A 27290-nucleotide genomic window follows, 5' to 3' on the forward strand; every position below is an offset into this window, starting at 1 on the left:
TCTAAGATTGTTTGACCTCCAGTGACTCAGTTGAGACAGTGCCTATCAGTCAGCAGATATTCACGTTAAAGCACATTTGTCAGTAGCTTACAGTGTTTATTGTCTTTGCGAAGTTTTTATGTTACGTGGAAATTTCAGTAATTTTCTACTCATTTCTTTGTCTTTAAACAGGGCCTTGAGGTTATTGAATCTACAAATTTGAAGTACTTCACAAAAGAGATGACAGCTGAATTTTATGCCCTGAAAGGAATGTTCTTGGCTCAGATCAACAAGTATGTATGTTATATTGAAAGCAGGTAATAGAAAAGCACCCACTGGATTATTTAAATAGTTGGAACTGGAAGCCATTGGAAATCTCAAGCTAGAAAGAGATGTGGTTTCGTGATGGTTATTGGTGTGATTTCTTAGTATTGTACTTCTGCACAGAGTAACTTGGAACAGAGTGATAGCCTGCCTGATATGTGGTATTAACAAGTTCATAAAGATGCTGATGATAGGACTGTAGGTGTCATGGATTCCCAGCACCCTACTTCTCACCTGCCTTATTGGAGTAGACTTGTTTCCTCCGTGGGTTAAGTCAGTAAACTGTAGCCAAATGCAGCCGAGCTCTGGTTTTCGGAAAAGAAGTGGTATTAGAGCATGTCTGTGCTCACTGACATCATCCGTCACTACTTTCACCCTGTAACCACAGTCGTGGTAGAAATTACGCAGTCTTCAAACCTGAGCCATTTGCCACCAGTTAGCGAAGATTGCCAAACCCTGTTTTGGAGAAGGAAGCCGCTGGTGAGGTGCCAGTTGCCACTCACAGGCTCTCATACCCACTTTTCACATTTTCAGTGAAAATATAGGGGTTGCATTTTTTTGCTTATTTTTGAAAAAAGTAAATTTTGCCAAGATAGAAACATCTTGTCTTTTTTGAGAGTGCTTTATACACTCCTAAGACAAAAAAAATATATGCTTTGAAAGTGTATAGTTCAGGGGCTGGGGATTTAGCTCAGCGGCAAAAAGCGCTTGCCTGGCAAGCGCAAGGTCGTGAGTTCGGTTCCCGGTACCGGAGAAAAAAAAAAAAAAAAAAAAAAAAAAAAAAAAAAAAGAAAGTGTATAGTTCAGTGACTTAGGCTATTTATAATGTACAGCCATCACCAATAGCTGGTTTTAGAACATTTCTGTCATCCCAAAAAAGAAACCCCATATTTATTAGCAGTCACTCCTTTCTCCTTCCCCTTTTCTCTTAGCATCCATCAATCTATTTTCTGCCCTGTGGGTCTGCCTATTCTGAACATTTCATATAAATAGACTTATACAATATGTGGCCTTTTGTGACTGACAGCTTCACATAAAAGTAAATGTAGAATCACCATGTAACTCAGCAATTCCATGCGTTGGTGTATATCCAAAAGAATGGAAATGAGACTCATTCAAGAGTGTTTACATCAGTACTAGTCATGATAGCCCGACTCAAATGTGGAAGCAACACAAGTAGATAAACAAAATATAGTCTTTACATGTAATGGAATATTATTCACTTATAGAAGAGAAACAAGTTCTAACACATGCTCCAACATGGATGAACCTCAGAAACACTATGCTAAGTGGAAGACGCCAAACTCAAGATCCTAGGTTGTATGATTTGATGGATAGGAAATATGCGAAATAGATAAACCTGGAGAGGCAACAGGTTAGTGGTCAGCAGAGTCTTGAAGTTGGGGCGGGATCAAAGTAACTGCTTAGGAGGCAGTCGTACATCAGCATAAATGTTTTCAGTACCACGAAATGTTCACTTTGAATGGTCAGTTTCATGTTGTGTGCTCCCCACAGGTCAGAGGAAGCAAACAAAGCCTTTTCGGCAGCTGTGCAGATGCATGACGTGCTGGTGAAAGCCTGGGCCATGTGGGGCGACTACCTGGAGAACATCTTCGTGAAGGAGCGGCAGCTGCATCTTGGGGTGTCTGCTATTACCTGTTACCTGCATGCGTGTCGGCATCAGAATGAAAGCAAATCGAGAAAATACTTGGCAAAGGTGAGGCCAAAAGAATGAGTTTTAATAAAAGCCCATCCCTGTGTTTAGATTAAGACCTACCTACAATTCACTAATCTGCACAGCATGTGAGGCCAGATTTCCTGCCTTATTGTATAAATTCCCATCACTCTTTAACCTGGAACTCTTCAAAGTTCCAGCTTAAAGCTGAAAAAACCGAGACCTGGGCAGAGCCTTGCCTAGAGTCTGTCTTAGGCCTCTGTGTCGCATGCTGTCTGGCGTCACACCCTGAACTGCACTCCTCGGCAGCAGGGGCTGGAGCGAGGCTGCGCTTCCTCGGCACCCGTAGTCACAGGCCTGGCGCCCTCTTGATGGCTGTTGGTGACCTCCTTCCATGCAGTGCCCCCCGCGTACTGCTGAGCATGGAGCGGGTGGTAGGCGTAGGCTTGCCCCCGGTGTAACTCTCAAGATGGAGATTTCTTCAGATTGCTTTCTTTCTTCCCTTGTTAGCAGATAAATAAAACCCAGAAATACCTGGCATGGTTGAAGTATAGTGAATGTTTAAATTTTTAAGTTTAACTTAAATGTTAAATTTTTAAATTTTTAAAACATTTTAACTTAAATGTTTAAATTTTTAAAAATTTGTTACAATATCAGACAGACTGCCATTAATCTCCCTCAAAATATTCTCTCTTGCTTTCAACATTTATTTTTTACTTTTTTTTTTAATTGGTACTTGTTTGAGATACATAATGAATACACTCAGCGTGGGGAAGTGGTACATAACACATATCAAATCTTAATCCTTCTTTCTTCCCTTTCCGTTTTGTACATTCTTATCCCATTATTCTTACCTCTTTCTGAAGCAGTTCTGAAAGTCCTCTTTTGTGAATGTCCTGACTGATCAAAAATACAGTGAATCTTGCTAGCTAGTGCAATCCAGCAGAAAGACAGGCTCCTTAAGAAAAGTGGGTCTTCATTCACCCTGGTCACTCAGTGGGACACTATGTGACTCATAGCTCATCTCCAAAATCAAAATGACCATAAAAGATAAATGTGTTGAATTGATTCAGGACATTGAGGCATCCATGACAATGCAACTAAAGACTTGAAAAAGGATTTTTTAGAATTGCTTCACAAAGTGACAAGAAGCATAGAATGAGTGTGTTCAAAGGAAGGGGAAGGATTCTCAAAGTATTATAGTAACAGATACATTACCATAAATTGCCCTTTTTTTTTTTTTTTTGGTACCAGAAATCGAACTCAGGACCTTGTGCTTGCTAGGCAGGCGCTGTCGCACTGAGCTATATCCCCGGCCCACGTAATACGTTTTCAAAAGTTCAAACATTTATTTTTTATCATGCCTCTTAATTCTTGTAGAAAATTTAGGAATAAATTGTTCTGTCCTTCCTGTGTTATCCGTTAAAGTCTTAACATCAGCATTTGGAACGTACGTCAGCAGTGTACATGGAAGTGAAAGCCAGCCCAACCTACTGACGGAAACGCTACCTGGATCCGACCCTGCAGTTGTCTGTCTCTAGATACGAGTGTTTCAGGTGCCCGTGGGCTCCGTGCTGTAGCACGATTTCCCTGGCGCTAGGGTGATGATGACTTGCGATTGTAGCAACAGTCTGCTGTTTGATGAGGTCACGCATGTGAGCAGGTCATCCATGTACGCTCTAGGCCACTTGCCTGTTGCTTTCTCGGAGCCACAGGTCACAGCCAGCTGGTGGACTGGATCAGTTGGTAATTGTCATTACAGTTAAATCAAGAAAAAAACTGTATTCAAATTGTAGGTTTTATTTAACTGTAACGTTTATATGTTAAGTTTGGCAATAAATTGGCCCTACAGTAGATATTTTCCCCCATAGCCAGCAGAGTAGCTGGGTTTATAGGCAGTATGTCACCATGCCCTCCCTGCTCATGTGGCACTTTTAAGTTGCATAAAAAGCCACTTCTTTGAAAGCCTCAGAATTGACTTTCAACTGTAGAACTTTTCCTCTCTGCTAGGTGCTGTGGCTTTTGAGTTTTGATGATGACAAAAACACGTTGGCAGATGCCGTTGACAAGTACTGCATCGGCGTGCCGCCCATCCAGTGGCTGGCCTGGATTCCGCAGCTGCTCACCTGCCTGGTTGGCTCTGAGGGCAAGTTGCTTCTGAACCTCATTAGCCAGGTGGGCATCACAAGACGTCTCTGTTACAAAATAATTTTGTCTCTGTTTTGCGTTCTTCCAGAAAGTTAAATTTGAATACTCAAGGTATTGAAAATAGCTCAAGATGTACATTTTTAGATATTATCTATTATAAAACACAGAAAGTTATGAAGAATACTCAGGGTTGAGATGAGGTAGCTGATAAAGCCTTGCACTGTTGTGAAATTGTAATTTCTTTGCTTGAATGTCTTCCCACATGTGATAAAACAAACTTGTATTAAATGGAAGATTGCTGGCGGTCTCGTGAAGTTACTGTCTGGTTGGCATTTCTCATCTGATTTCCTCTCCTCTGCCAGGAGCTTTTCACGTGCCCTTGGGACTGTTACTTCCTTGTGGCCATCAGCCTTGGTGCAGTTGAGCTGCACCTGTAAGACACCAGCAGTTTTTTGGCAAGATCTGGAATTGGATAAGTCCCAGTCCCATAGACCCGTAGAGTGTTCTTATGTAACCATCTTTGAGAATGGTTCCAGAATATCCCTCTCTGAAAAGACTGAGATAAAGAACCAAAATAGTAGATGTTTAGATACTGTGGCATACGTAGAACCTTCGTGTTTGTGTGTATAGAATCACATAATTTCTTGAATGAGTAGTACAGCAACCGTGTGATTTGGAATGTGCTGGCACTCAGGGGCATCATCTGTGTAATACTTGGAGGACCAGGAACTTGTGTGTTTTGTCTTCCTTACTTTTACTGAATGAGATGAACATGTGGTTGATCTGGACGGAATTAAGTGCAAGTGTGGATCTGTCTTACGTCTTTTAAAGCTAAACAGGAAATCTCATCTCTTGCTTAACCCAGCCTTGTGGGTTAGATCATGCAGTTATTTTCTTTCTTGGTCCAAGTGCAGACCAGAAACCCATTTTCAGCTTAGTATCAATTATTTTGAGTAGAAATTGTCTTCATCTAGATAGCATAGTGCAGAGCAATGCTGTATGTGATTTCCTGTCTCCGAGCAGGTTGGACGTGTGTATCCCCAAGCAGTCTACTTTCCCATCCGGACTCTATACCTGACCCTGAAGATAGAGCAGCGGGAGCGCTACAAGAGCGGTACGTTCCGGGTGGGCCTGGCTGACTAGGAGCTGAGGGACTCATTGCGTGGGTGTCCCTTGTCTCCAGGACTGCAGACACACCCGCCACAGCTCCCTGCTTACATGTGGCCAGGCTCTTCTCTATGGAGGGGCCAGAGGACAAAGCCTGATCTCTGAGTGAAGGGTGTGGTTCCTCTCTGCCACAGTGTGGTGGGGTGTTCATCTGAGTGACTGATTCACAGGCAGAAAACAAATCTGTGAAGATTTTAACTATAGAGAATTGTAAAATTCACCTTCTCCTTAGTAATAAGGGAACCCTAGAAGACAGTGCGAAAGTCCACTACTGTGTGCCTGTGCATTGTTCAGGGTTACAGGGATCTCTTCATCTGTCAGCGGAGTCTGCAGTCTTGCCAGCTATTTGGAAAAATTAATTCAGAATAGAACGCTTTTAATCTATATTGAACAGCCTTCCTGTATAAAGGAAGAACCTAATGAAGGGTATCAGGTACTGCTGAGCATGGGACTTGGTCGGCCATTTCAGGAACGTTGTTTCACAGGCTTCACACGCCAGATTGGCTGTGCTGCAGGTTAATAAGATGAGGTGGGGTGCGGGAACAGCACGCAGCACCTTTCAGCTCCCTGTCTTGGTCATTTGAAATAAGATTTTTTTAATTTCAAGTCTAAGTATAGTAAGCGAAAGCCAGAGAACGGGGGAGGAAGAGTGTGTGTTTGTCATAGAGAAAATAAGTGTCTTTTTTGAAAACATTTTACAAATGCGGTTTGCTTTTCTTGGAGGAAAAATGGAGAGTCGCTTATTAATTACTTGTAGATGCTTTGAACTTCAGTATGAGGAACACGCTATGAAATACTTTTCTAAACATTTTCTTTAAAACTTTCAAACGTGCAGCAAAGGCAGAAGTGAACGTGCGGAGCACATCCTCCGCGCAGCATGCTAGGCAGGCTGCGGTCACGTCCGCCTCGGCGCTCCGCGCGCTCACTTTTGTCCCTCAGCCGGCGGGCACAGCTGCCCTTAGAGCCAGCGCATTCTCCGCGGCCTCCTGGGGGAGACGGTCCTGTGGCAAACCCTACACCGGCAGGAACCAGCGTTCCTTTGGCCAGTGGGTCCCGTAGAGCTCCGAGCTCAGCATCAGTTGGTTTTACACTGACATTGGCGTTGTGTGTGTTGCTCTCAGATTCTGGACAGCAGCAGCCAAGTTCAGTGGGTAACCAGTCCCATTCTGCATCAGATCCAGGGCCCATAAGAGCAACAGCACCCATGTGGCGCTGCAGCCGAATCATGCACATGCAGCGAGAGCTCCACCCCACCCTTCTGTCTTCCCTGGAAGGCATCGTTGATCAGATGGTTTGGTTCAGAGAGAACTGGCATGAAGAGGTATGTGGGGCTGACTGTACCTGCTGCTACCTGTGGGCAGAAGGCGGAGTTCTGCATGCTTCCGCGGCCACGTTGTTTATATTTAATTGCCTGATCATTTTTTGTTTGCTGCTGAATTTAACTACAGACCAGGTAAGTAGTTAATTTCTGCACAGTAGTACAGCCTCAAATATTTGAAGCAGATGACTTCAGAAGAAAAGGGTGAAATTGAGGAAGTTCTTCTTGCTGTTACAATGCTTATTTTGCCCACTTCTGTGCCCTCGGCTGTTGAAGGGCCACTGGTTGACCAGGTGGCGGCCATGTGTGAGCGAGAGCAGTGACGTAGGTGACGTGCAGTCACAGCTTCCAGAGTGGGACTTTGTTCCTCGGGGTCTGTCCAGCAGCTGGGCCACCCGCTTAATCTTGTGTGCCTAAGCTGATGGCAAACTCGCGTATACTTCGCTGCCCAGCAGTTTGTCTGGTTGGGCCCCGAGGCCAGCTGGTCACCGGTGCTCAGGTCTTGCATGTGTACACGTGGACAGGTGCATCCAGGCTGCATGAAAAGGAGACGTCTGTGGTGAATCACCAGGTGGGTGTGTGTGTCTTGAAGACGTAGTTTTCTCCTTTGTTTCACTGAGCGTTCAAGGCTTCGGTCAGGGGCTCGCAGGGTCATGCACCGGCATTGCTGCTCCTCTGCGCACGCTGATTTACACCTCCTCAGTGCCGTGTGGCCGCAGCACAACCCTGGGGCAAGGGGCCGTGAGTGACAGATGCCCTGAACTGGCTGCCTGCTCTCTTCGGGTGACCGTCCCTGCTCTGTCTTCCTCCAGGTGCTCAGGCAACTCCAACAGGGCCTGGCAAAGTGTTACTCTGTTGCCTTTGAGAAAAGTGGGGCGGTGTCTGATGCCAAAATCACACCCCACACCCTGAACTTTGTCAAGAAGTTGGTGAGCACGTTCGGAGTGGGCCTGGAGAACGTGTCCAACGTCTCGACCATGTTCTCCAGTGCAGCCTCCGAGTCTCTGGCCCGGCGAGCACAGGCCACGGCGCAGGACCCCGTCTTCCAGAAGCTGAAGGGCCAGTTCACAACGGGTGAGCGTCGCTGTTTCTGTCCCTGGGGAAGAGCTCTTTTTCCTGGGCCTTGTACATCCAAGCTGGTGATACCACTGATGTTTCTCATCGCTGTTCTGGGCCTGTGCTGGGGCTGTTTAAGGTAGGGACTCAGAGCACTGGGAACTGTGGCGGTCATCACCTGAGGCCTTCTCTTCATCCTGAAGGCTGGGGTTTGGAACTCTGAGATAGGAGCTGGGAAGTGGGAGCTTTTCAGGCCAGACCCTCTTACTTTCCATTGGTCCCTCCCTCGCTTAGAAGGTGACGTGTTGGGATTGAATGGTTGCAGGGCTCAAGGTGTCTCTTTGATACAGACGTGGCAGCAGACTGGTGGCAGAGTGCCAGGGAGATTATGTTCCCATTACCTGTCACTGTGCAGGTGGAGGCGCTTTTCTTTGCCTAGGTGAGTGCAGTTGTTAGCTCTGCCGAGGGCAATGAGCCCAGGCTCCCTTATCCTGGGGCCTTCTCCCCGAAGGGCACGTACTAGGCCCTGGGACGAGCCCTGGGAGAGTCTAGTCCCAGACAAGTCATTTCGGCCCTACAGGTAGTGATGGTTATGTAACAGTAAGACTTGTCATGTACAGTCTCTCAGAACTGAGACACTTCTGCTTAATCACTGCTTTTATAACTGTCTTAAACATTCTTCACTGAGAAGTTTAACCATAGAATTTTAGATTTTCAGGTATATGAACCAGCCTTTTTCTTCTATTTTGTAGTGCTGGGGATTGAACCCACAGCTGTACCACTGAGTTACATCCCCAGCTCCTGCTATGGTGCATGCTATAGTCCCAGCACTCTAGGAGGCTGAGGCAGGAGGATCACAAGTTTGAGCCCAGCCTGGGCAGCTTCACAACTTAGTGAGACTTTGTCTCAAAATAAAAAACAAAAAGGGTTGAAGATCTGTCTCACTGTGAAGGCCCTGGCCTCAATCTTCAGTACCGTAAACAAATACAAACAAGAGGGTACGGTAAGAAATAAACATGTATGTAGTGTGCAACTGTAGAAAGCATTCCATTACTTACGAAGGCTGTTCGGCACTTGGGGCCAAGACTCACTGTGAGACTTGCTAAGGAGCGGCCTTCGCCTGTCCTCATTCCTGGCAGCCGGGGCTCGGGGGAGCTGTTGTAAAAGTGTGAGCTGACACAGCCAACCTGCATGAGGACAGGGCTCTGTGGGAGGTGGGTCACGAGCCCTGTCCTCCTGCCTTTCGTGCTGAGAGCTTTCACTGTCTTTGGTTTTGTCTTGTGAAGTTTACGTGGTGCCCTCACCCTTGTCTGATAAAGGAAGCATCAGAGGTGAAGATTTTATAGAAACCACCCTATTTTACTTAAAAGAAATAATACTCATTGTATCTTTCTTTTAAAATGTCAGATCATTGCATCAAATGTAGTTTGAAGTGGAGAATTAGAAATGGGACAAAGCACCTGGATTTTGATGTTAAAACTGTAAAACCTGAAACTCAAAAGCAGTTACGTCATGAGGCTTTCAGCCCTCAGAGCGCAGCAAGCTGCAGATGTTTAGGGCGAGAGCTGTGCGCCCTGCTGGAACCCCTTCCCAGGGGACCCTTTTCTTGTCTCAACCCTGGGATCCCTGTTAGGGAATGAGGTGCATGAAAATTCCAAGACAGCGCTTGACATGTACCCCACAGAGGTAGAGGCACCCGCGCATGTAGGAACTTGTGTGTGAACATTGACAGCCGCTTTATTGATAATGGCCCCAAATGGGAAACGACCTTCAGAACATTCTGAATGGAGTAACCAAGTACAGTTCGTCCATCCTCACGGTGAGGAGTTAATTACTCATGTACACAGCAACTTGGGTGAGCCTCAGTTGCTGCGTGCAAAAAGCCAATCTCAAAAGGATGCTTTGTGTGATGCTTACGTGTGAAACATTCGTGAAATAATTGTAGACACTGGGAACGGTGACGTAGGCCAGATGTTGGGGGTGGGGAAGAGGTGGGTGTGGCTGTAAGGGGCTGACAGCAGGAGCTTGGAGCCGGTCGGGGTGGGCATCCTGATGGTGGTGCCAGCTACACAAGCCCGCTCACGAGACCGGCCTGCGCAGAGTGCACTTACTGTGCGCGGTAACACGTGAGCGCGCCTTGACCCATGCGTTCTCAGCTCCGTGGGCTCTGCCAGCGTCACTCTTGGTTTTGCATCGTGCTGTGGTTGTACAGGGCATTGGCTTAGGACACGGGTTAAGCCTCCACAGGGCTTCTTGCATGTTTATTTGCAGACTGCTGTGAATCTGTAGTTACTCTAAAAACTTAAAGAAGTGATCAGGCAGGAGCTGGGCAGTACCTAGGTCCAGTGGAGAAGGGGCAGCCCCAGGTGCGACGCTCCCTGCGGTCCGGAGGGTGGGCTTGGCACCCCTGTGCCGGGGGAGTCTCCCCTCACTTGCACTGGTGTGTTGATGTCTCTGGCTACCTGCTCCCATGAGGTTGTGGCTGTGAGCAGTTCAAAGGAGGGAGATGACGGTTTCTCAAATGAAAGAAACAAGAAAGTAAGGGATTGACGGGTAGGGTAGCTCAGTGGAAGGGTGTGTCCTTAGTATGCTTGAGGTCCTGGGTTCATTCAGCAACCCTGCGCCCTGCAAAAAGCGAAGGAAACCAGATAAATGCCCTGGGAGAAAAATCATAAGCAGATGCCCTGATTTTCATAAGCTGGCCTGACTGCACAGTGCATTTATCCAGGGGCAGCGACGAGTGGCCCCTAGAAGAGCCAGGCCTCAGGCTGCGCCTGGCCCTGCTGGATGGGGCGCTTAGTGCTCTTCGCCTTGCGTATGTGAGAGACGGTGAGGTGTGTGAAGCACTAGAGCGGTACCGTCCGGTGCAGTTCACGGTGCATGCGCTGTAACAGCAAATCGCATGGCACCGTTCAGCGAGCCTGTGAGATGCGGTATGTTGCGTGTGCGGGACGTATCTTCTAGTAAGTCTGACAGCCTGATTCTTCTGTGGCTTTTGATCTAGATTATTTTTCTGGGTTCAGCACCAGCTGGTACAGTCTGTTGAAGGGCTGTTTTGTAAGAAGAACGTGGTGGGCTGTTTCTGGACTTGCGTGCTGAGCGCCCAGTTGGCTCTTTCTCGGGTTACAAGTGACACTCGGTAGGTAGAGGCAGGTTTGTTCTGCGCTTGGATGGCCCATCCTCTGGTGCCTGTGTGGCCCTCCCACCCATCAGGTCTTTGCCGGCTTTCCGTGCTAAGCTGGTGCTGTTTGCCCCTTGGTCCTTTTCTTTTATCATCAGCTCCAGCCATGCGGCTGCCCCAGGGAGGGCAGGTGGGTAAGAGGCCATCTTTGCTAAGTGGAGGGGAGGGTCTGTCCAGCTGATGAACGTACAGAAAACTGCCTGAGAGTCCCTTGGACAGACAGTGCTGGAGAGATGTGTGTCTCTTGTGGTGAGGTGGCGCGTGGAGCTATCTGCAGTCGTCACACAGCCCACGCTGCGCGAGGCGTCAGGCGTATCACCCATGCTTGGCAGCAGGACAGTGCCTCCTTCTGACTCCCCTGGGATCCCAGTTCACAGTACTGACCGTTGGCGAGTTAGAGTGATGAGGTGTCTTCCAGCCCTGCTGAGAATCTGGAAGGAAAGTGAGGGTTTAAAAAGAACTTTTAAGTTTAATTTAATTTATAGTATTGAGTCTCAGGAAGAATCTGAGAACTACATTAACCAGGGGTTTTTTTAAGGCCCAAGTGACAATGTCTTCTGTTTTTGTCATTTTGGTTTCTTGTTTCATTCCTTCTAATAAAGTCACTGTCAGAGGCCTTCTCGGTATTTCCATTTTCTCCTTCATCTTCCCGTAGGGTACTCTTGTTAGCCTTGGACTTTGAAACTTCATTCCTTGGTGTAGTTAATGCTTGTACTCAGAGATGGGTGACTGGGGCCACAAATCCTGTGCTGTCGTTGGGAGTCACGGGCTGTCCCCAAGTTCCTGTCTCTGCTGAGGGGCCTGTGGTCTTCTGAAGCGATGCTGTTGTGCCTGGCCTGGGGCTTTGTGTTGGGCTCATCTCTCTTCCTCCTCCTGCGCTACAGAGGAGCGAGCGGCCCCCGCTGACGGCGGCGCCCGCTGCTTCAGGCTGTAACCTGTGCTCCGGGAAGCACGAGAGACTTGATGTTCTGCTCCACACCACGCGTGGGACACGCCCAAGTCATAGCTGCTGGATGCTTGAGTGGTGATTTTGTGGTGCATTAGAAATAGCCCATATGATTACAAACATTTTAATTGTGTTGTGTTTTACAGATTTTGATTTCAGTGTTCCAGGATCCATGAAGCTTCATAATCTAATTTCTAAATTGAAAAAGTGGATCAAAATCCTGGAGGCTAAAACCAAGCAACTTCCAAAATTCTTCCTCATAGAAGAAAAGTGTCGTTTTTTGAGCAATTTCTCAGCACAAACAGCTGATGTGGAAATTCCTGGAGAATTTCTAATGCCAAAGCCAACACATTATTACATCAAGATCGCTAGGTGAGTGAGGCCAGCAGGCTGTGTTGGGGCGTTCTGGGTAGGTTCTGGGCAGTGTTTCAGGCTTGGTTTCCTAGAGTGGGAGAATTAACTGTCCTAGAGTGTGCGTAACGGGGGGCTCTAGAGGCCCTAGAGGGCCTGTGACCTGCGGGTTAGACTCCCTGAGCAAATGTTGGGTTTGCTTTCCAACGCACCTTTTCCAAATCACCCTGGAGCCTAATACAACATGAAGTCCCCGGGCTTTTATCAACTCTTGGGTCACAATATTCATGGCACAGTTGGACATTTGCGGAGTTTACTAGCACATGCTGCATCTTGTGAGATATCTGCAGCACTTCGAAGAGGCCTACCTCAACAACGGCAGTGCATTTGTTCTTATTTCTAAATCAGATAGTGCTCTGCTTTTCCGTTTTTTTGTTTTTTTTTCTTCCCTGTTTGAGACAGGGTCTCGCTCTGCACTTCAGGCTGGCCTTCAGCTCACTTTGTAGCCTGCTTTTCCAAGTGCCCGGTTCTCAGTTTTCCTTTCTTCTAAATCATGTCTGAGCCAGCTGACCCTCCTGGCTGCCTCACACCAGTGCCTGCTACATTATAAAATACTGCTTTATCTCTGTGCCTTTTCGGAGTAGGGTGGGTCTAGGTAAATTGGTGATGCTCAGCTGCACAGCCTGCCTGTACATTGCATTCTTCTCAAGAAAGGAGAGAGAGTGAGACTTGGAGCTCATGCTTGCTGGTTGCTTGCTTCAATAGGTTCATGCCCAGGGTGGAAATTGTGCAGAAGCACAACACAGCTGCCCGCAGGCTGTATATCCGAGGGCACAATGGCAAGATCTACCCGTACCTCGTCATGAACGACGCCTGCCTCACAGAGTCACGGAGGGAGGAGCGTGTGCTGCAGCTGCTCCGCCTGCTGAATCCCTGCTTGGAGAAGAGGAAGGAAACCACCAAGAGGCACTTGTTTTTCACAGGTACATGAGCCACGCCTGGAGCGCACAGCAGCTCGTGCCAGATTGAAGAGGGGGGCTCAGGAGGAGGACCAGCCTCACGCCGCAGCTCTTGCCCAGGAGTCGCTCCCTGGCCTCAGGCTGCTCACTGGGGGAGGAGAGCTCAGCGTGAGGCTCTCTTGGTTCTTTCCATCTCGCCGAGTGAGTGTATGCTTGGCAGAAGCGGCGCCCCCGTGCGCCTCCTGTTTGCGTCCTCCAGGAACCTCTCCGCCCTGGTGGGCCTGGCTGAGCCAAGAGCTTCCTGGTGTGCTGGTGGCACTTCAGTTTTCAGTGAGGTCTCAGCCTCATGTTGGCCCCAGGGTGCTGTGTATGGCGCTGCAGACTCTGCCTTTCTGGAGTGCAGCGCTAGGTCTAGGAAAGCCTAGCAGCCCGGGAAGGCCAGAGACACGGTCAGGTGACAGCAAGAGCTAAGCAGCAGCAACCAGTGAGCCCAGTCCGTATAACTGAGTTGCCCACATTTTGGCTCATAACCCCCAAGATGGAGAACTTGTGCGGTGCTCATGGCCTAGTTCTGGGTGGGGCTTTCTTCTGACGGCTGAGGTGTAGTCCAACCCATTTTGACTAAAATATCTGACCCTTTGGTTAGCTATCAAAATAAGTGAATTCAAAACAGTCTAAAGGAAGCTTGCTTACATAATAAAAAGCTGTGTGTACTTCATCAGGTAACACGGCCTATAGTGTTGATCCCAGCTGTGGATAAGAGGATTCTTTCCATCTTCCAAACATCTGGTTATCTCTCAGTGACAGTCTTAAGTACATCCTTGGCATCCTCTTGAGATCTTTTCACAGACTGAAGCCAGAGCGGCAAGCCAGCAGCTGTGGCATAACTGACATTGGATTAAATTGGCCACCTTTGCTCTTTAGAAGTCAGCATCCTACGAGGTATGGTAGCACATTCCTGTTGTCCCAGCACTCAGGAGGCTGAGGCAGGAAGATTACTAGAAGTTTGAGGCCAGTCTGGACTACCTGAACTAGTTAGTTCAAGGCCAGGCTGAGATGCACAGTGAGACCCTGTCTCAAAAAGAAAAGTCAGGAGTCCCCTGTGTGCCCCCTGCCAACAGCACCCCACCCCCAGGGGCGCCACTGCCTGACTCTCTCTGCCACGGCCTCAGTAGTACTGGCGCAGGCTCTGTGCAGCCCACACTGGGCAGGCTGGATTTTGAGGCCATCTTCTGGAGATCCCTCAGCCCCCTCCGCTTTAGCAGTCACCTACTGCTTTAATCATCTAGCCCACAAACAACCCTGTTGTGTAGCTACTGTCCTCCCCTTTCTGGATGAAGAAACAGAAGTTCACAGTGGTCGACCAACTTTCCCCAAGCAACCTCACTCGGGAGGCTGCCTCAGGATGCAGATGCGGGTGTGGATGCGGGGGCCGGAGCGGCACACGCGGCGCTCCCTCCCCACGCACTCCCGCTGTGCTGCTTCTGGCGGGCTCAGGCAGGTGGCCGTGGTATACATGCCATTGCGTAACAGTGGCCTGATAAATTGCATTTGAAACGCTGGACAGTGGCCACCGTGTATAGAGATACATTTACAGGCGGTCGGATGCGCTCTGGTTTTGTGTTCTTACGGAAACAGTGTGAGCAACGCTTCTCTGCTGCAGAGCTGGAGCACAGCCATCCAGGCAGCAAGAGGGCGAGTTAGCGAGGTCACTGTGCCTCAGAGCCGGAGGGCTGCATCCTTCTGTTGAGTCTGGTGGGCGAAGGCCTCTGAAGAGCGAGCATTTGGCAGTGTCTTTATTTTTTAAGGCTATCTCTGAGCGCGGGGTGAGTGTCATTCACGTAGTGTCCCTGGTGCTCTGTGCCCAGGAAGTGGGGTGGAATTGCCCCGGCACACTTTTCTTCTGCTCACATGGCTGGATTCCAGGTTAGCTCTGCTCCCAGCCCTTACCAGGGGCCTGGAGCCAAGCAGTAGCTTGTGGTTATTTTCCCTCAACCTGCTCCATTTCTCCTCCGCAGTTCCCAGGGTTGTGGCCGTGTCCCCACAGATGCGCCTCGTGGAGGACAACCCCTCGTCACTCTCCCTCGTGGAGATCTACAAGCAGCGCTGTGCCAAGAAGGGCATCGAGCACGACAACCCCATCTCCCGTTACTACGACCGGCTGGCCACGGTGCAGGCGCGGGGGACCCAGGCCAGCCACCAGGTATGGGGGGGGGGAAGGGTGCCTTCTCTGAGGGTCCCTGCCTCCCCCAGAGTAACTTCAGTAGCCCTGTGACGTGCTGGAAGTTAGGTGACCAGAGCCTTTAGTGATGGCACGTTTGCTGCAGTGGGCTTTTCATCACCGGCCCAAGATAAGTTCTTAACCTTGGTGAGTTCACGTCCCCTCCTGGTACTTACGAAGAAGTTCAGAAATCAGAATTTAAAGTCAGTTTCCCGCCAGCTCGCGTGGCAGCCAGCGGTGCTCTGCGGTGCCGCAGACCGCTGGTGGTCTCTGGACCCACCTGATGCTCGCATCATCCAGGGTGCTCTTGAGCCTCGGGACGCGCACACGTCTGTGCCGCTCGTATTTTCTAAAACAGAAGATACAGGCGCGCCTAGTTGACTGGCTTACCTTGGGCAAGAGCTTCACACAGACCTCAGGAGTCCTGGCCAGCCATCACCTGCAGCCCTCGGGGACGGTGGGCCTGCTCGCCGTTTGCAGACCCCTGCCATTGCTGAGAAGAGCTTGTCCACGCTTCTGTGCAGCGCCAGGAGACCACTGTTCTGGCCGTGTGCCACATGGCCCAGAGGCCACACGGCTGGGAGCCGTGACCCCCCTGTCCTGCTTAGGGGCTCGTTACAGTCCGTCTAGAACAGTTAGATTTTTTGGGATGATGGAGGCCACCAGTGCATGTCTCATGTCGCAGCAGGGCCCAGGCAGGGCCCAAGGCCGCCCAGACTTTGAACCAAATAAACCTTTCCCTCTTTGACTGTGGGTCTTTGGTGACCTCCCTTAGGAATTTGTGGCACAGCCCACAGCCTGGTTATTCTGTGCCCAGGAGCAGTTGTGAGGTCTTTACGGGAAAGGAATGGATTACATTTTCGAGGCTATGATTTGCCTTTGACCATTTAAGCCGGTGACTTCTGTCTGCAAATGCATGCTCACGTCAGAGCCCCATTTTATAAGCAGCAGGCGTAACTGACCAAGCATGCGTCCAGCTTGAAAACATTGACCTTGGTCCAGTTTAAAAACACTGCCCAGGTCCTGTGGAATAGTGATACCAGCAGCAACACAGAACAATCCCAGCTTGTGTCCTCATCTCTCTCCATCTAGTTCGTTTTGTTATTAACTCTGTTCCTTCATCTTCCCGGTTTTTTTACTCTTTTAGTGAGGTACAGTTCCCCCTCAAAGTATATATAGTTCAGTATTTCTCGTATAGTCACAGAGTTATGCAACCATCATTCCTGTTTTTTTTACTGTGAGATAGGATCTCTATAATTCCGAGTTGCCCAGGCTGGGCTTGAACTTGCAGCCCTCCCGCCTCAGCTTCCAGATGCTGGGATCATGGGCAGGCAGTACCACGTCCGGCTCCCATCTGTGTATCTGTAAAACCTTAGTTACTAACCCTACTCCTATTTCCAGCCCCTTGATGACTGCAGACAATTCTGGCCCTGGATTTGCCTATTCCGAACATAACATGAATGCGATATGTGAACTTTGGTGTCTGGCTTCTTTCCCGTAGTGTCATGTTTTCAAGGTTCATTCATTGTGCAGCATGTGTCAGTACTTCATCCTTTATTATTGCCAAGTAATACTGACTATGCCATATCTTAGTTATTGTTGTCATTGCTGAGACAAAATACCTGACACCCACAGTCAAAGAGGGAAAGGTTTATTTGGTTCACAGTTTGTAGACGTTTCAGTCCGTAATCCGCTGACTCCAAGGCAGGATGGCGCATGGCAGAGGGGCAACGCTTCATGGTGGCAGAAGACAGCAAAAGCTATCGGAGAGAGAGAGAGAGAACAAGCCTCTCTCTGGCCCTTGTATTGTATGGAGGCTACCTGCCCTAGGTGGGCTTAGCATTCACACCCATGATCCCAGCCCTGGACCGTGAATCAGTCACAAACTCTAGATTCAGCCACTTACGAGAAGCCCACCCCACCCCCATGACTGCATGAGGCTTTAAGGGGACGTCTTGGCACACACCGTAACATACGTGTTCAGTTTACCCATCAGTTGATGGACTTCTGGGTTACTTACACTTTCTATTGGGACGAATGCTGCTGTGAATATTTGTGTACATGCTGATGTGGAGATAGGATGTTTTGGTCTTGAATATATACCCAGGGGTGGAGTTGCTGGGTCACATGATAACTAGCATTCTGATGAGCTGCCCAAGTATTTTCCAAAGTGGACACAGTAGATACGGGTTCTGCACGTCCTTGCCAGCAGTCCCGTGACCTTTTTATTGCACCATCCTAGTAGATGTGAAGTACTGACTGCCTCAGTGTTGATGACTGGCGGTGTCAGGTATCTCTGTCTGCGCTTACTGGCTATATTCTTTCTTTGGAGAAATACTGGCACAGACAAGCCCTTCCCCATTTTTAAATTGGGTGATTTGTCTCTGTATTGTGAATTCTCAGAATTCTTTATATATTCTGGACACAAGTGACTTGATACACGTGACTTCACTTTCTGCCCGTCTCTTGGCTGCTTTTGTGTTTCCTAGTATTCCGTTGAACACAGCTCATTCCCAGCTTTTCCTCTCCTGGCTGTAGTCCGCATCACTGCTTCAGGCACCTTTGTCCCTGATGGGAGGTGACGTCCTCACTGAATAAACTTGGAGTTCAGTCCGAGATGAGCCTTGTGAATGGCGCCCTTTGCAGGAACCGCCGGACGGGTCCAGTAGTGACACTGTCACTATTTGGGATGAGGTTTTTGGGGGGTGAGGGTGGGGGGCTCGCCAAACCCATTCTGCCCACTAGGAGCTGTCAGGCTGCTGATTTTCCCAGCCAGCCTGCTCGTGAGGCCATCAGCTCTTCAGACCTGTGCGGATTTTGCGGGGAACGTGGCGGTAGGGCAGGTGACCTGCCCTCGAGCTCACTAAAGTTCTTGGCAGGACCAACTGGCTCATTCCTTGTCTCGCTCTCTTCCCTCCTCTCCCTCCTTTCCGCTCCCCTCCTCTCCCCGGCAACAAAATTTCCTTTACTGATGTGAGAAGGTCATTTTGCAATTGAGAGTGTTCCCTTTGTAGAAAAAAATAAGGTCAGCTGGAAGAGTCACAGAATGATGTGTTTCAGGTCCTTCGAGACATTCTCAAGGAGGTGCAGAGCAACATGGTGCCGCGCAGCATGCTGAAGGAGTGGGCGCTGCACACGCTGCCCAACGCCACGGACTACTGGACCTTCCGGAAGATGTTCACCATCCAGCTGGCGCTGATTGGCTTTGCAGAGTTCGTCTTGCATTTAAATAGACTCAACCCTGAGATGTTACAGATTGCTCAGGTAACTGCTGTGAGCAGCCAGACCCTCCCTGACCTTCCCCACCCTGCTTGGCACATCCCTAATATGTCCCCTTGTGACGTGCAGGACACTGGCAAGCTGAATGTCGCCTACTTTCGATTTGATATAAACGACGCGACCGGGGACTTAGACGCCAACCGCCCTGTTCCCTTCCGCCTCACCCCCAACATTTCTGAGTTTCTGACCACCATCGGTGTCTCTGGCCCTCTCACTGCCTCCATGATCGCTGTCGCGCGGTGCTTTGCCCAGCCCAACTTCAAGGTGGGTCACAGTACCACCCCTTGGGAAGCACGGGCCCCGCGTTCCTCGGCACACACTGGCTTTATAGGACCGGCTCACCTGCTACCAAGGCGACAAAATGCTGAGGTGGTCACTGGGAGAAGCAAGATGTGAAGGAATCCACTTTACAAGAAAGAATCTAAAATGCCCTAATGGATAATGTCCCCAGCTGTTAGCACTACCTGTTGGTCTCGCCAGCAGCTTTTGCTTCCCCTTACCAGGTCCTGGCATAGAGGGACAGACGTGTTCCCTGCGAGACGGCCCCTGCCTTCCGGGGGTGTAGTGAGGCAGAAAGTATGGACTCTGTTTTATTCGCTCCTAGCTGACCGTGGGAAGGCACTCGCTCAGCTGTGTTGGGTAGAGAGGACACATCACACGCGGACACCGCGTGACGGCGTGTCCCGCCAGGACATGGGCTTTGGGCCCTGCCCCTGGGAGAAGCGGCGACACAGTCTCCAGTTTTCCCACCTGACTGCTGGGTGCATGGCCCAGCCGGGCTGCTGAGGTTAGAGAGGCCCGGGGGGTCTCGCCATGAAGCTGCTCCTCCCCTGGGCTGTTCTTGGTCACATGCGAATCCTTTAATTTTCTCCTTCACCCAGGTGGACGGCATTCTGAAAACTGTGCTCCGGGATGAGATCATTGCTTGGCACAAGAAAACGCAGGAGGATACCTCCTCTCCTCTCTCGGCCGCTGGACAGCCTGAGAACATGGACAGCCAGCAGCTGGTCTCCCTGGTCCAGAAAGCCGTCACCGCCATCATGACCCGCCTGCACAACCTGGCCCAGTTCGAAGGCGGGGAGAGCAAAGTAAACACCCTCGTGGCTGCTGCCAACAGTTTGGACAACCTGTGCCGCATGGACCCTGCCTGGCACCCATGGCTGTGACCCCGAGTGCCTCCCGCCCGGAATGTGAAGGAGCTGCTGGCTTCTGTGACCGCTCTCTGCCTGGTTACTTTTATTTACAGAAGTCCTGCAGATTTGCAGGGCTGCAGTTATTTTACAGTAGTTTGTGTGTGAACGAGGGTGAGTTTAGTGTTGGAGGGAGCCGCCCCAGGATGTCAGCGAGGCCCTTGAAGATGGCAGAGCTGAGCCTACCCTACCCTTTTAAAATGATTTTTTAAGGAACCAGGGTTTCTGGCCTGGGGTTTTTCGTGGATTCTTTTTTATGGTTCTCCCTCTGTCTGTGAGTGGACAGAGTGAACTGTAGGAAACAACTCTGGATGTCCCTTTTTCACTCTGCCAAAAATGACCCCTCGCCACGCTTCTGTGCATTTGTACAGACGAGTGTACGGAAGTCGGTGTTGGAGAAGCGGAAGTCGGGAGCACCCAGGCTGGTCTTTCTGTGAGCACAAGCGCTTGTGCTGCGTGTCGCTGGCTTTGGGAATCTTGCTGAACCTTCGGTGTGCACCTAGGAGGCTGTGTCGCCTCGCAGGGAAGGCCGTCCTCATCCACATTGGATCTGCTTTCCGCTGGGCAGGGCCAGCCCGTGAGAGGTGCAGTAGATCTTGTGCTTTCGTTGCTGCCCCTTTGGATGTCTTCTAGACACTTTCTCTCGTTGTACCTAAGAAAAATCATTTTTGTTCCTTCCTAACTTAAAAAGAAAACAGCGGTGAAAGTTTCCCCCTTCAGTGTTTGTCCTGTTCACATTTTTATAAATCTGAGCATTGAGAGTGTTCTATCTAAATTTGTACAGTGTGATTTTTTTTTTTTTTTCTTAGAATAAATATTTTATAAAAGGGTTTGTCTTCCTTGTTTATGTTAAAGTGTCTGTTTCTGTGAGGCGTTTGTACCACGGGGGCAGGGACAGTGTGGGCTGTGGCTCAGTATGGCTTCTTGGTGACAGTGCGTGCTGCGGGCCAGCACAGTGATCCTGTGGTCACAGGTGGTCTTGGCCCCGGGGTCAGAAGCAAACGCACAGTGCGTACTTAGGCACCATGATGAGGAGTGCTGACCGTGCTCTCTCCGGCACCGGGGCGGCACGCCCGCGCCCTTGGGCCCCTTCCGGGGTCTCTGTCTCAGGCCACCCCGTGTCACCGTGTGTGCAGAGTGTGCTGAAGGCCTCAGCACGCAGCCCCTGGTGTGTGCCCCGCTGCCCCAGCTCCTGTCCCTGCGTGCAGTCCAAACCCTGGCCAGGCTGACACTCCGGAGAGGTTGCATGAACAGAGCAGAAGAACCCGTCCTTGTGTGGGACAGTCACGAAGCACGTGCATGACATCAGGACAGAGGACGTGGGACTGCTACTTCTTTCTAACCTGGATCCTGAGTCAAAAAAGTTCCCCTTGCACCAGCCCTGTGCTGATGCACGCAGCTGGGTCTGCAGGGCGCCCTCTCTGGGCCCTTGACCCTCCCCTCCCGTCCCTTTGCACTCCATTGTTCAAGGCTGAGCTGAAGCTGACTTGGCTCCGGTCTCATTGCAGAAGGACATCTGAAGATGTGACCGCTTGTGCCCTTGTGGCTGGGCGGTGACCTGAATGCAAGCTCCTTGCCAGCAAGAAGCTCCTGCAGCTACTCTGGAGGTTCTTACACTGGTGCTGGGAGATGGACCTTCCGCCCGGGAGAGAGAGCTCTGTCCGTTACAGAGGAAGGATTTCCAGGGGGGTGAGTAGTTTGTCCATTACTGGAGAAACTGGGATTGGACCTCACCCAGCTCAACTCCACACCCGCTCCCTGCACCCTAGATGACAGGTGGAGGCTGAGGCCCAGATGCTGCCCATCTGACGGTGCTCCCATTCCAAGTATCTCCTAGTTTTGGAGGGAGGTGTGTGTGAGCAAGTCTCGGGTTCTCGATGACAGGAGCTGTGACTGCAGACTGCTGGCTGGTGGGGATTGTGCAGGTGTCAGGCCTAAGACGGGCGCCCTCCGGTAGTCCTCACGGTGCCGCAGGCAGAAGCTGCGGCAGCACTCATCCTGTGCGCCCCGAGCCTGCTGTGGGCCCAGGGGTGGGGGTGAGCGGGGGGCATCAGTGTAAAGAACGTTTCTTAGCGTAGATTGTGCAGTAGGCACATCCGTGCTACTGGTGAGAAGGGAGCCCGCGATTCCCTGCCTGGCCGCCACGCTGTGACCTGGTTGCTGGGAGAACTTAAACCTTTGCACAACAGCCAGGGCAGGAGAGATGTGAGCGCCACGTGCAGGAGGGAAGACCAAGACGCGGATGCCGGAGACTTGAAGTTGGCCATCACGAGCCTTCTCCTTCTCACCTTGGTGTGGGGGGCTGGGAGCTGCGCCCTTGGAAAGCCCCTCGCCCAGGAGCGGGGGAGGCCCAAGGAAGCCTTGGCCCACCGTTCCATGTGTGTGATGTGCCACCATTCTGAGGTGTTAGACTTTCTGGTGTTTGATGGTGACGAGAGGTACGTGACAGAATTGGCCATTGGGACAGTTGTTGACAGGGCAGGGGCACTGAGCACGCTCGTGTTGCACGGCCGTCACCGCCACCCGCCTCCAGAGCTGCTACTCATCTTCTCAGACGGAACCTTCGCAGACCTCCCGCTCTCCCCAGCCTGATGCCGTTTTCCTGTCACAGTGCGTTTTGGACTGTTGTACAGACCTCGTATCGGTAGAATCCTATACGTCCTTTTTGTGACCGTCACTTAGCATAATATCCTCAGTGCTTATCCATATTGTCGGGAAGTGGTTTTCAGGCGGAGCGGTCTTCTCTTAGCGTATGTGCCACGTCTTGTTTGTCCGCGTGAGCGGGTCCTTCGCTTGCCTCCGTTCCCACTGCGGGTCATGTGCTGTGAACACAGCCATACAAGTATTTCTTCGTCCTTTTCATCCTTTGAGTTCCGTCTCCAGCAGCAGGATTACTTGATCATACAGTGACTGTTTCATTCATACGGCAGGAACCGCCTACTGTTTTCCATGACGGCATTTTGCCTTCTCACCACGAGCGCGTGAGCTTTCGTTTGTCCATCTTTTTGCTTACGCCTGTCTTCTGGCTTGGTCTGATTTTTGTAACAGCCAGCTGTGACCGTTAAGCTCCACTGTCAACCTGGTTGGCTTGGGAGCGCCCGAGGGGATGAGTAAAAGTGCGCTTCCGTGGGGGGCGAGGTGGGCAAAGGAGGCTTATCTCAGGGGCTGCCCGTGGTCCCCTACTTTCTGGCACTGGTCCCCTGCTCGGCCCCGTGGCTGCCGTGAACGATGCAGCCTTCTTCCACCATGCCGTCCTGCCCTGCTCTTTCTGCCGCAAAGCCAGCTGACTGCAGTGAATCCTGTGAAACCGTGAACCAAAATATTTAACTTCTCTAAGTTGTGTGTGTTGGGGTTTGGTCCCAGCAGTGGGAAAGCTGACAATACATCATCTTAATGGGTGCCAAGTGGTTTTGTTCCTGCGTTTTGGGGTGCTGGAGTCTCATGAAAAGACTTACTCTAAGCTGGCTCTGAAGAAGATGGGCCTTTCACTGCCTGACATCTGCGCCTCACCTTGTTCTGGTACACAAAAGCTGTTCCTGCAGGCGGGAAGTGGGAAATACGATGAGACAGGACAAAGTTTTGCCCTTTCATCCCAGGCCATTCTTGCCTCGGCCTTCCCGGTGGAAACGATACTCAAGCCTTCTGGGCCGGCGTCTGCCTATTCCTTTCTCCGGTGGAGGTGTTCTTACCTTTCTGCTCATTCGTCTGAGCTGAGGAGGGAGTGTGAGGAAGTTAAGAGAGGCGGCCTGTCTGTGAGAGACAAAAAGTCTGATTCTTAAAGATTTCTCGTGCTCACTTGGTTAACTATTATGCTCTACAGTTGTTTTTCCCTTCAGCTCCTCTGCGATTGCTTTTTATATTTAGGAGTTCTAAGCTTTGGTGAGTATATGATGGTAATTTGTATCTTCTTGTTGAACTGATTCTTCTGCTGTTTCGTCATGTCCTTCATTATGTCCTTCATTAGGCCCTAACAGTTCGGACTTAGCCTGTGTTGCTTGCTAGTAGTCTAGCGCTCCTGCACACATTTGCTTGTTGTTTACATTGACTTTCTTTTCATTCTCTTTCAACCTGTGAATGTCCTTAAATCTAAAATGATTCTCTTGCAAACAGAATATAGTTGGAGCCTGTTCTTTTTTAAATTCATTCTGTCAGTCTGTGTCTTTTGATTGAGGTGTTTAATACATTTACATTTAAAGTAATTACAGATAAAGGCATACTTTGCCATTTTGTAATTTTCTGTCGGATAGTGTTTTCTGCCCCTCGTTTCTTCAGTTGCCTTCTTTCATGTTCAGTTGGGTTTTTGTAAGACATATTTTCAATTATCCTCATTTTGTGTGTATAGATATTTTCTTTGTGGTTACCATGGAGTGACTTTTAACATCTTATAGTTAAAAAATCTAATTTGAATTTATACCATCTTAACTTTAATCACACACAAAAAGTATTCTTTTATCTCTCTATTCCCTGGCCATTTCTTAGTGTCCTTAGTGGATTTCTGGTGTCCTTTCATTTCAGCCTGAAGGACTCCCTTTAAAGCATTTCTTACAGAGCAGGTCTAGTGGTCATGAACTCCCTCAGGTTTTTTTAAAATCAGAACGTGTCCTAATTTTTCCCTCATTTTGAAGAACAGTTTTGCCAGATGTAGAATTCTCAGTTGACAGTGTTTCAAGGCTTTAAATAGTTCATTCTACTGTCTGTGGTCACCAGAGTTACTGTTGAAAAATCTGTTCACAACCTTACTGGAGATCCTTTATACATGGTGACTTGTTCTTCTTTTGCTGCTTTCAAGATTGATTATATGTCTTGGTATAGGCTTGTCTCACTTGAGGTTTATCAAGCCTGTTAGATCTGTAGATCCATGTCCTTCCTCAAACTGGGGACATTCCCTCTTCTGCTGAGACTTCTGTATGCATATGTGGTCCACTTGGTGTTGTCCCAGAAGTCCGTTGGGCTGTTTACTTTTCTTGTCCTTTTTGCTTCTGCGTGACAGTTTCACATGAACTGTATTCAGGATCCCTGGTTCTTCCTTCAGAATCACTGACTCCACTGGGTGTAGCGGGACTTGTTTGTAATCCAGCACTTGGGAAGCTGAGGCAGGAAGGATTGCCATGAGTTCAAGGCCAGCCTGGGCTACATAGCAAGACCCAGTCTCAAAAAATAAGTAAATTTTTTGTTTTGTTTTGTTTTGTTTTTAAAAAATAGTGGTTCCAGGTCTGCTGTTGAATCCCTTAGTGAATTTTTTGATGGTTACAATTTTCAGCTCCAGAATTTCTGTGTAGTCTTTATAATTTCCATTTCTTTGATACTACCATTTTGTTAATATATTATTTTTCTGATTTTCTTTAGCACTTTTAGTATTTTTAAGACTTTTTGTTTTTAAACTGACAAATTGTATGTATTATGTGCAATATGATGTTGCAAAATATATTTCTGGTGAGTCTTACATCTTTCTTCAGGGATGATCTCTATAGACATATGTTGGTCCTTTAAGTGGCCTGTGTTTTTGTGTTTGTCTTTTGACCTTTTGTTGAAAATAGGTTACTTGAGAAAATAGCCACTTGTTAGGGTTTGGGGCTTATTTTGCAAGGGAGAACAATATAATACAGGACACATATTTTATAAAGTTATTTATAATAGTCACCCAAAGAATGATTATACAAGAGAGTGCAGGAAACCTGTCCATACAACATAGATGAAGAATTCAGCGGAGGGCCTGGATCTTGCAATAATGTCCTGCATGAGTCCAACTTAAGACCTAGAGCTCATGGGGGTAACCCACTCGGGTCCCCCTTCTGTCCTTCTCTTGGACAGAAGCTTTCTTTCTCTCAATAAATATATTCTGCTCGTAAAAAAAAAAGACGTAGCGCTCATAACAATGCTTCCCATGAATCCAACTGGAAGCCCAGAACACATAACAATATCTCATACAGGCGTTTCACGGATCTGTGCTAGCAGGCTGAGGGATCTGCACTGGAGCAAGGAAGCGACGCTCAGAAGAACCAGAGCTCCCCGGAAAGGTACCACAGCCATCCCCAGCACCAGTGAGGTCCCGAGCTCCTCCGATGATCAAGATGGCCGAGTTCCCATTAGGGAAGCCAACGCAGCAAGCTTCAGCAGGCCAGCAGTGCACCATCTTCTCCTCTGGAGCCAGGAAGCGATGCTCAGAGTGAGGACCAGAGCTCCCCCAAAGTGAACCAAAGCCATTCTCAGGGCCAACAAGGTCCCGAGCTCCTCGGAGGATGAAAACAGCCACATACATAATGAAAGCCAGCAAGACGAGCTCCTCCAACAGAGCCAACAGCTCCTTACAGCTTCCACCTGCTCCAACAGCCTTTCTGTGCTCCCAGCAGCCTCACTTCTCCTTCTCCAGTTCTGCCTCATATGCTGCTGGTAACGATCCTCAGCACCATGCTTACTCAGTTCAGCTGGGGCTTATAACTTGACCGTCAGTTATCAATCCACTACACCACTCCTCCCAATGTGCGTATTAGCTACCTGCAGGACTGGAGGTTTAGTAACCACCCTAGTCTTAAGGGTCCTCTCTGGGCACGCACCTTCCCCAAGCCTGTGTGTGTGGTGGTGTTTTTATTCCATGTGCGCAGTAGCTTTTAAATGTCATAGTAGTCCTTTGAGGATCACTGCCCAGCCTCTCAGTTCTCACTCCTCTGTCGTCTTTTCCAGGCAGTAATCTCTGGCTGCAGGTACCCTCGGATCTGTATGTTCTTGCAGCTCTTGCAGCTTTTCTTTCTTTCTTTTTTTTTTTTCTGGTACTGGGAATCGAACTAATGACCTCGCTCTTGCCAGGCAGGCGCTGTGCTGCTGAGCTAAATCCCCAGCCCCTCTTGCAGCTTTTCTAATCCATGCTTGCTGCTTTCCTCGCTTCTCCCAGCCTGACCTCCCAGCTGTACCTGCTTTTCACCATTTGAGCTTAGGCGACACAGGTAGGGCCCATGATGCCCAGACACTGCGAATTTAGTTTGCTTTGTGATCACAGGAGGGAACTGGGACTGGGTCGCTGCTTTTGTGCCAGGCTAGGGAGGGGTGAATATGTAAAATGCAACCAAATGTCCTACTGTCTAGAACAAAGCTTTTTCTGGTGAGAGCATTTGCTTGGTTGCTGTAGATCTTCAGCCACTCTCTTAGTCATCTGTGTTTCCAAGGAGAAGCACTGGAGAGCCTGCAATTTCCTAGTCCACATGTACATGAAGATGTCATTCTTTAGACATTTTAAATTTTTTATTACAGTTTGCAAAAGTATGCATTTTCAAATTGCCAACTAAAATTTTAAGTAAATGTATTTGTCTTAAACATAGACTGAGGTGTTCTGCTTAAATCACGGCACACGTGGCAGGAATTGGAATCCTGTTCTCTCATCTTCTGGAGGCAGAAAAGAGAAACAGTTAACTTGTAGCCTCCACTTTTAGTTTTGTTTTTTTTTCCAGTACCGGGAATCAAACTCTCAACTTCACACTTGCCAGGGAGGTGCTGTGCCGCTG

General features: G+C 49.3%; 1 protein-coding gene across 11 annotated transcripts in view; it reads left to right on the top strand.

The window, feature by feature from the left end:
• Trrap (transformation/transcription domain-associated protein) overlaps positions 1–20624 on the top strand; it is a 119751-nt gene extending 99127 nt beyond the window's left edge. For 8 of the 11 annotated variants that reach the window (XM_005397925.2, XM_013521173.1, XM_013521176.1 and 5 more), the window contains 12 exons: positions 172–272; positions 1819–2020; positions 3989–4153; positions 5150–5240; positions 6415–6614; positions 7424–7685; positions 11941–12166; positions 12911–13128; positions 15123–15307; positions 18386–18589; positions 18674–18868; positions 19486–20624. In XM_005397925.2, coding sequence (XP_005397982.1) covers positions 172–272; positions 1819–2020; positions 3989–4153; positions 5150–5240; positions 6415–6614; positions 7424–7685; positions 11941–12166; positions 12911–13128; positions 15123–15307; positions 18386–18589; positions 18674–18868; positions 19486–19770 — 2334 coding nt within the window. In that variant the 3' untranslated portion in view covers positions 19771–20624. The remainder of the gene's footprint in view (positions 1–171; positions 273–1818; positions 2021–3988; positions 4154–5149; positions 5241–6414; positions 6615–7423; positions 7686–11940; positions 12167–12910; positions 13129–15122; positions 15308–18385; positions 18590–18673; positions 18869–19485) is intronic. The other 3 variants (XM_005397926.2, XM_013521174.1, XM_005397930.2) reach the window with 1 other exon arrangement.
• Positions 20625–27290: the final 6666 nt, after the last annotated feature.

This window comes from Chinchilla lanigera, unplaced genomic scaffold, assembly GCF_000276665.1.
Source record: "Chinchilla lanigera isolate Chin_1 unplaced genomic scaffold, ChiLan1.0 scaffold00059, whole genome shotgun sequence".
Taxonomy (NCBI): Eukaryota; Metazoa; Chordata; class Mammalia; order Rodentia; family Chinchillidae; genus Chinchilla; species Chinchilla lanigera.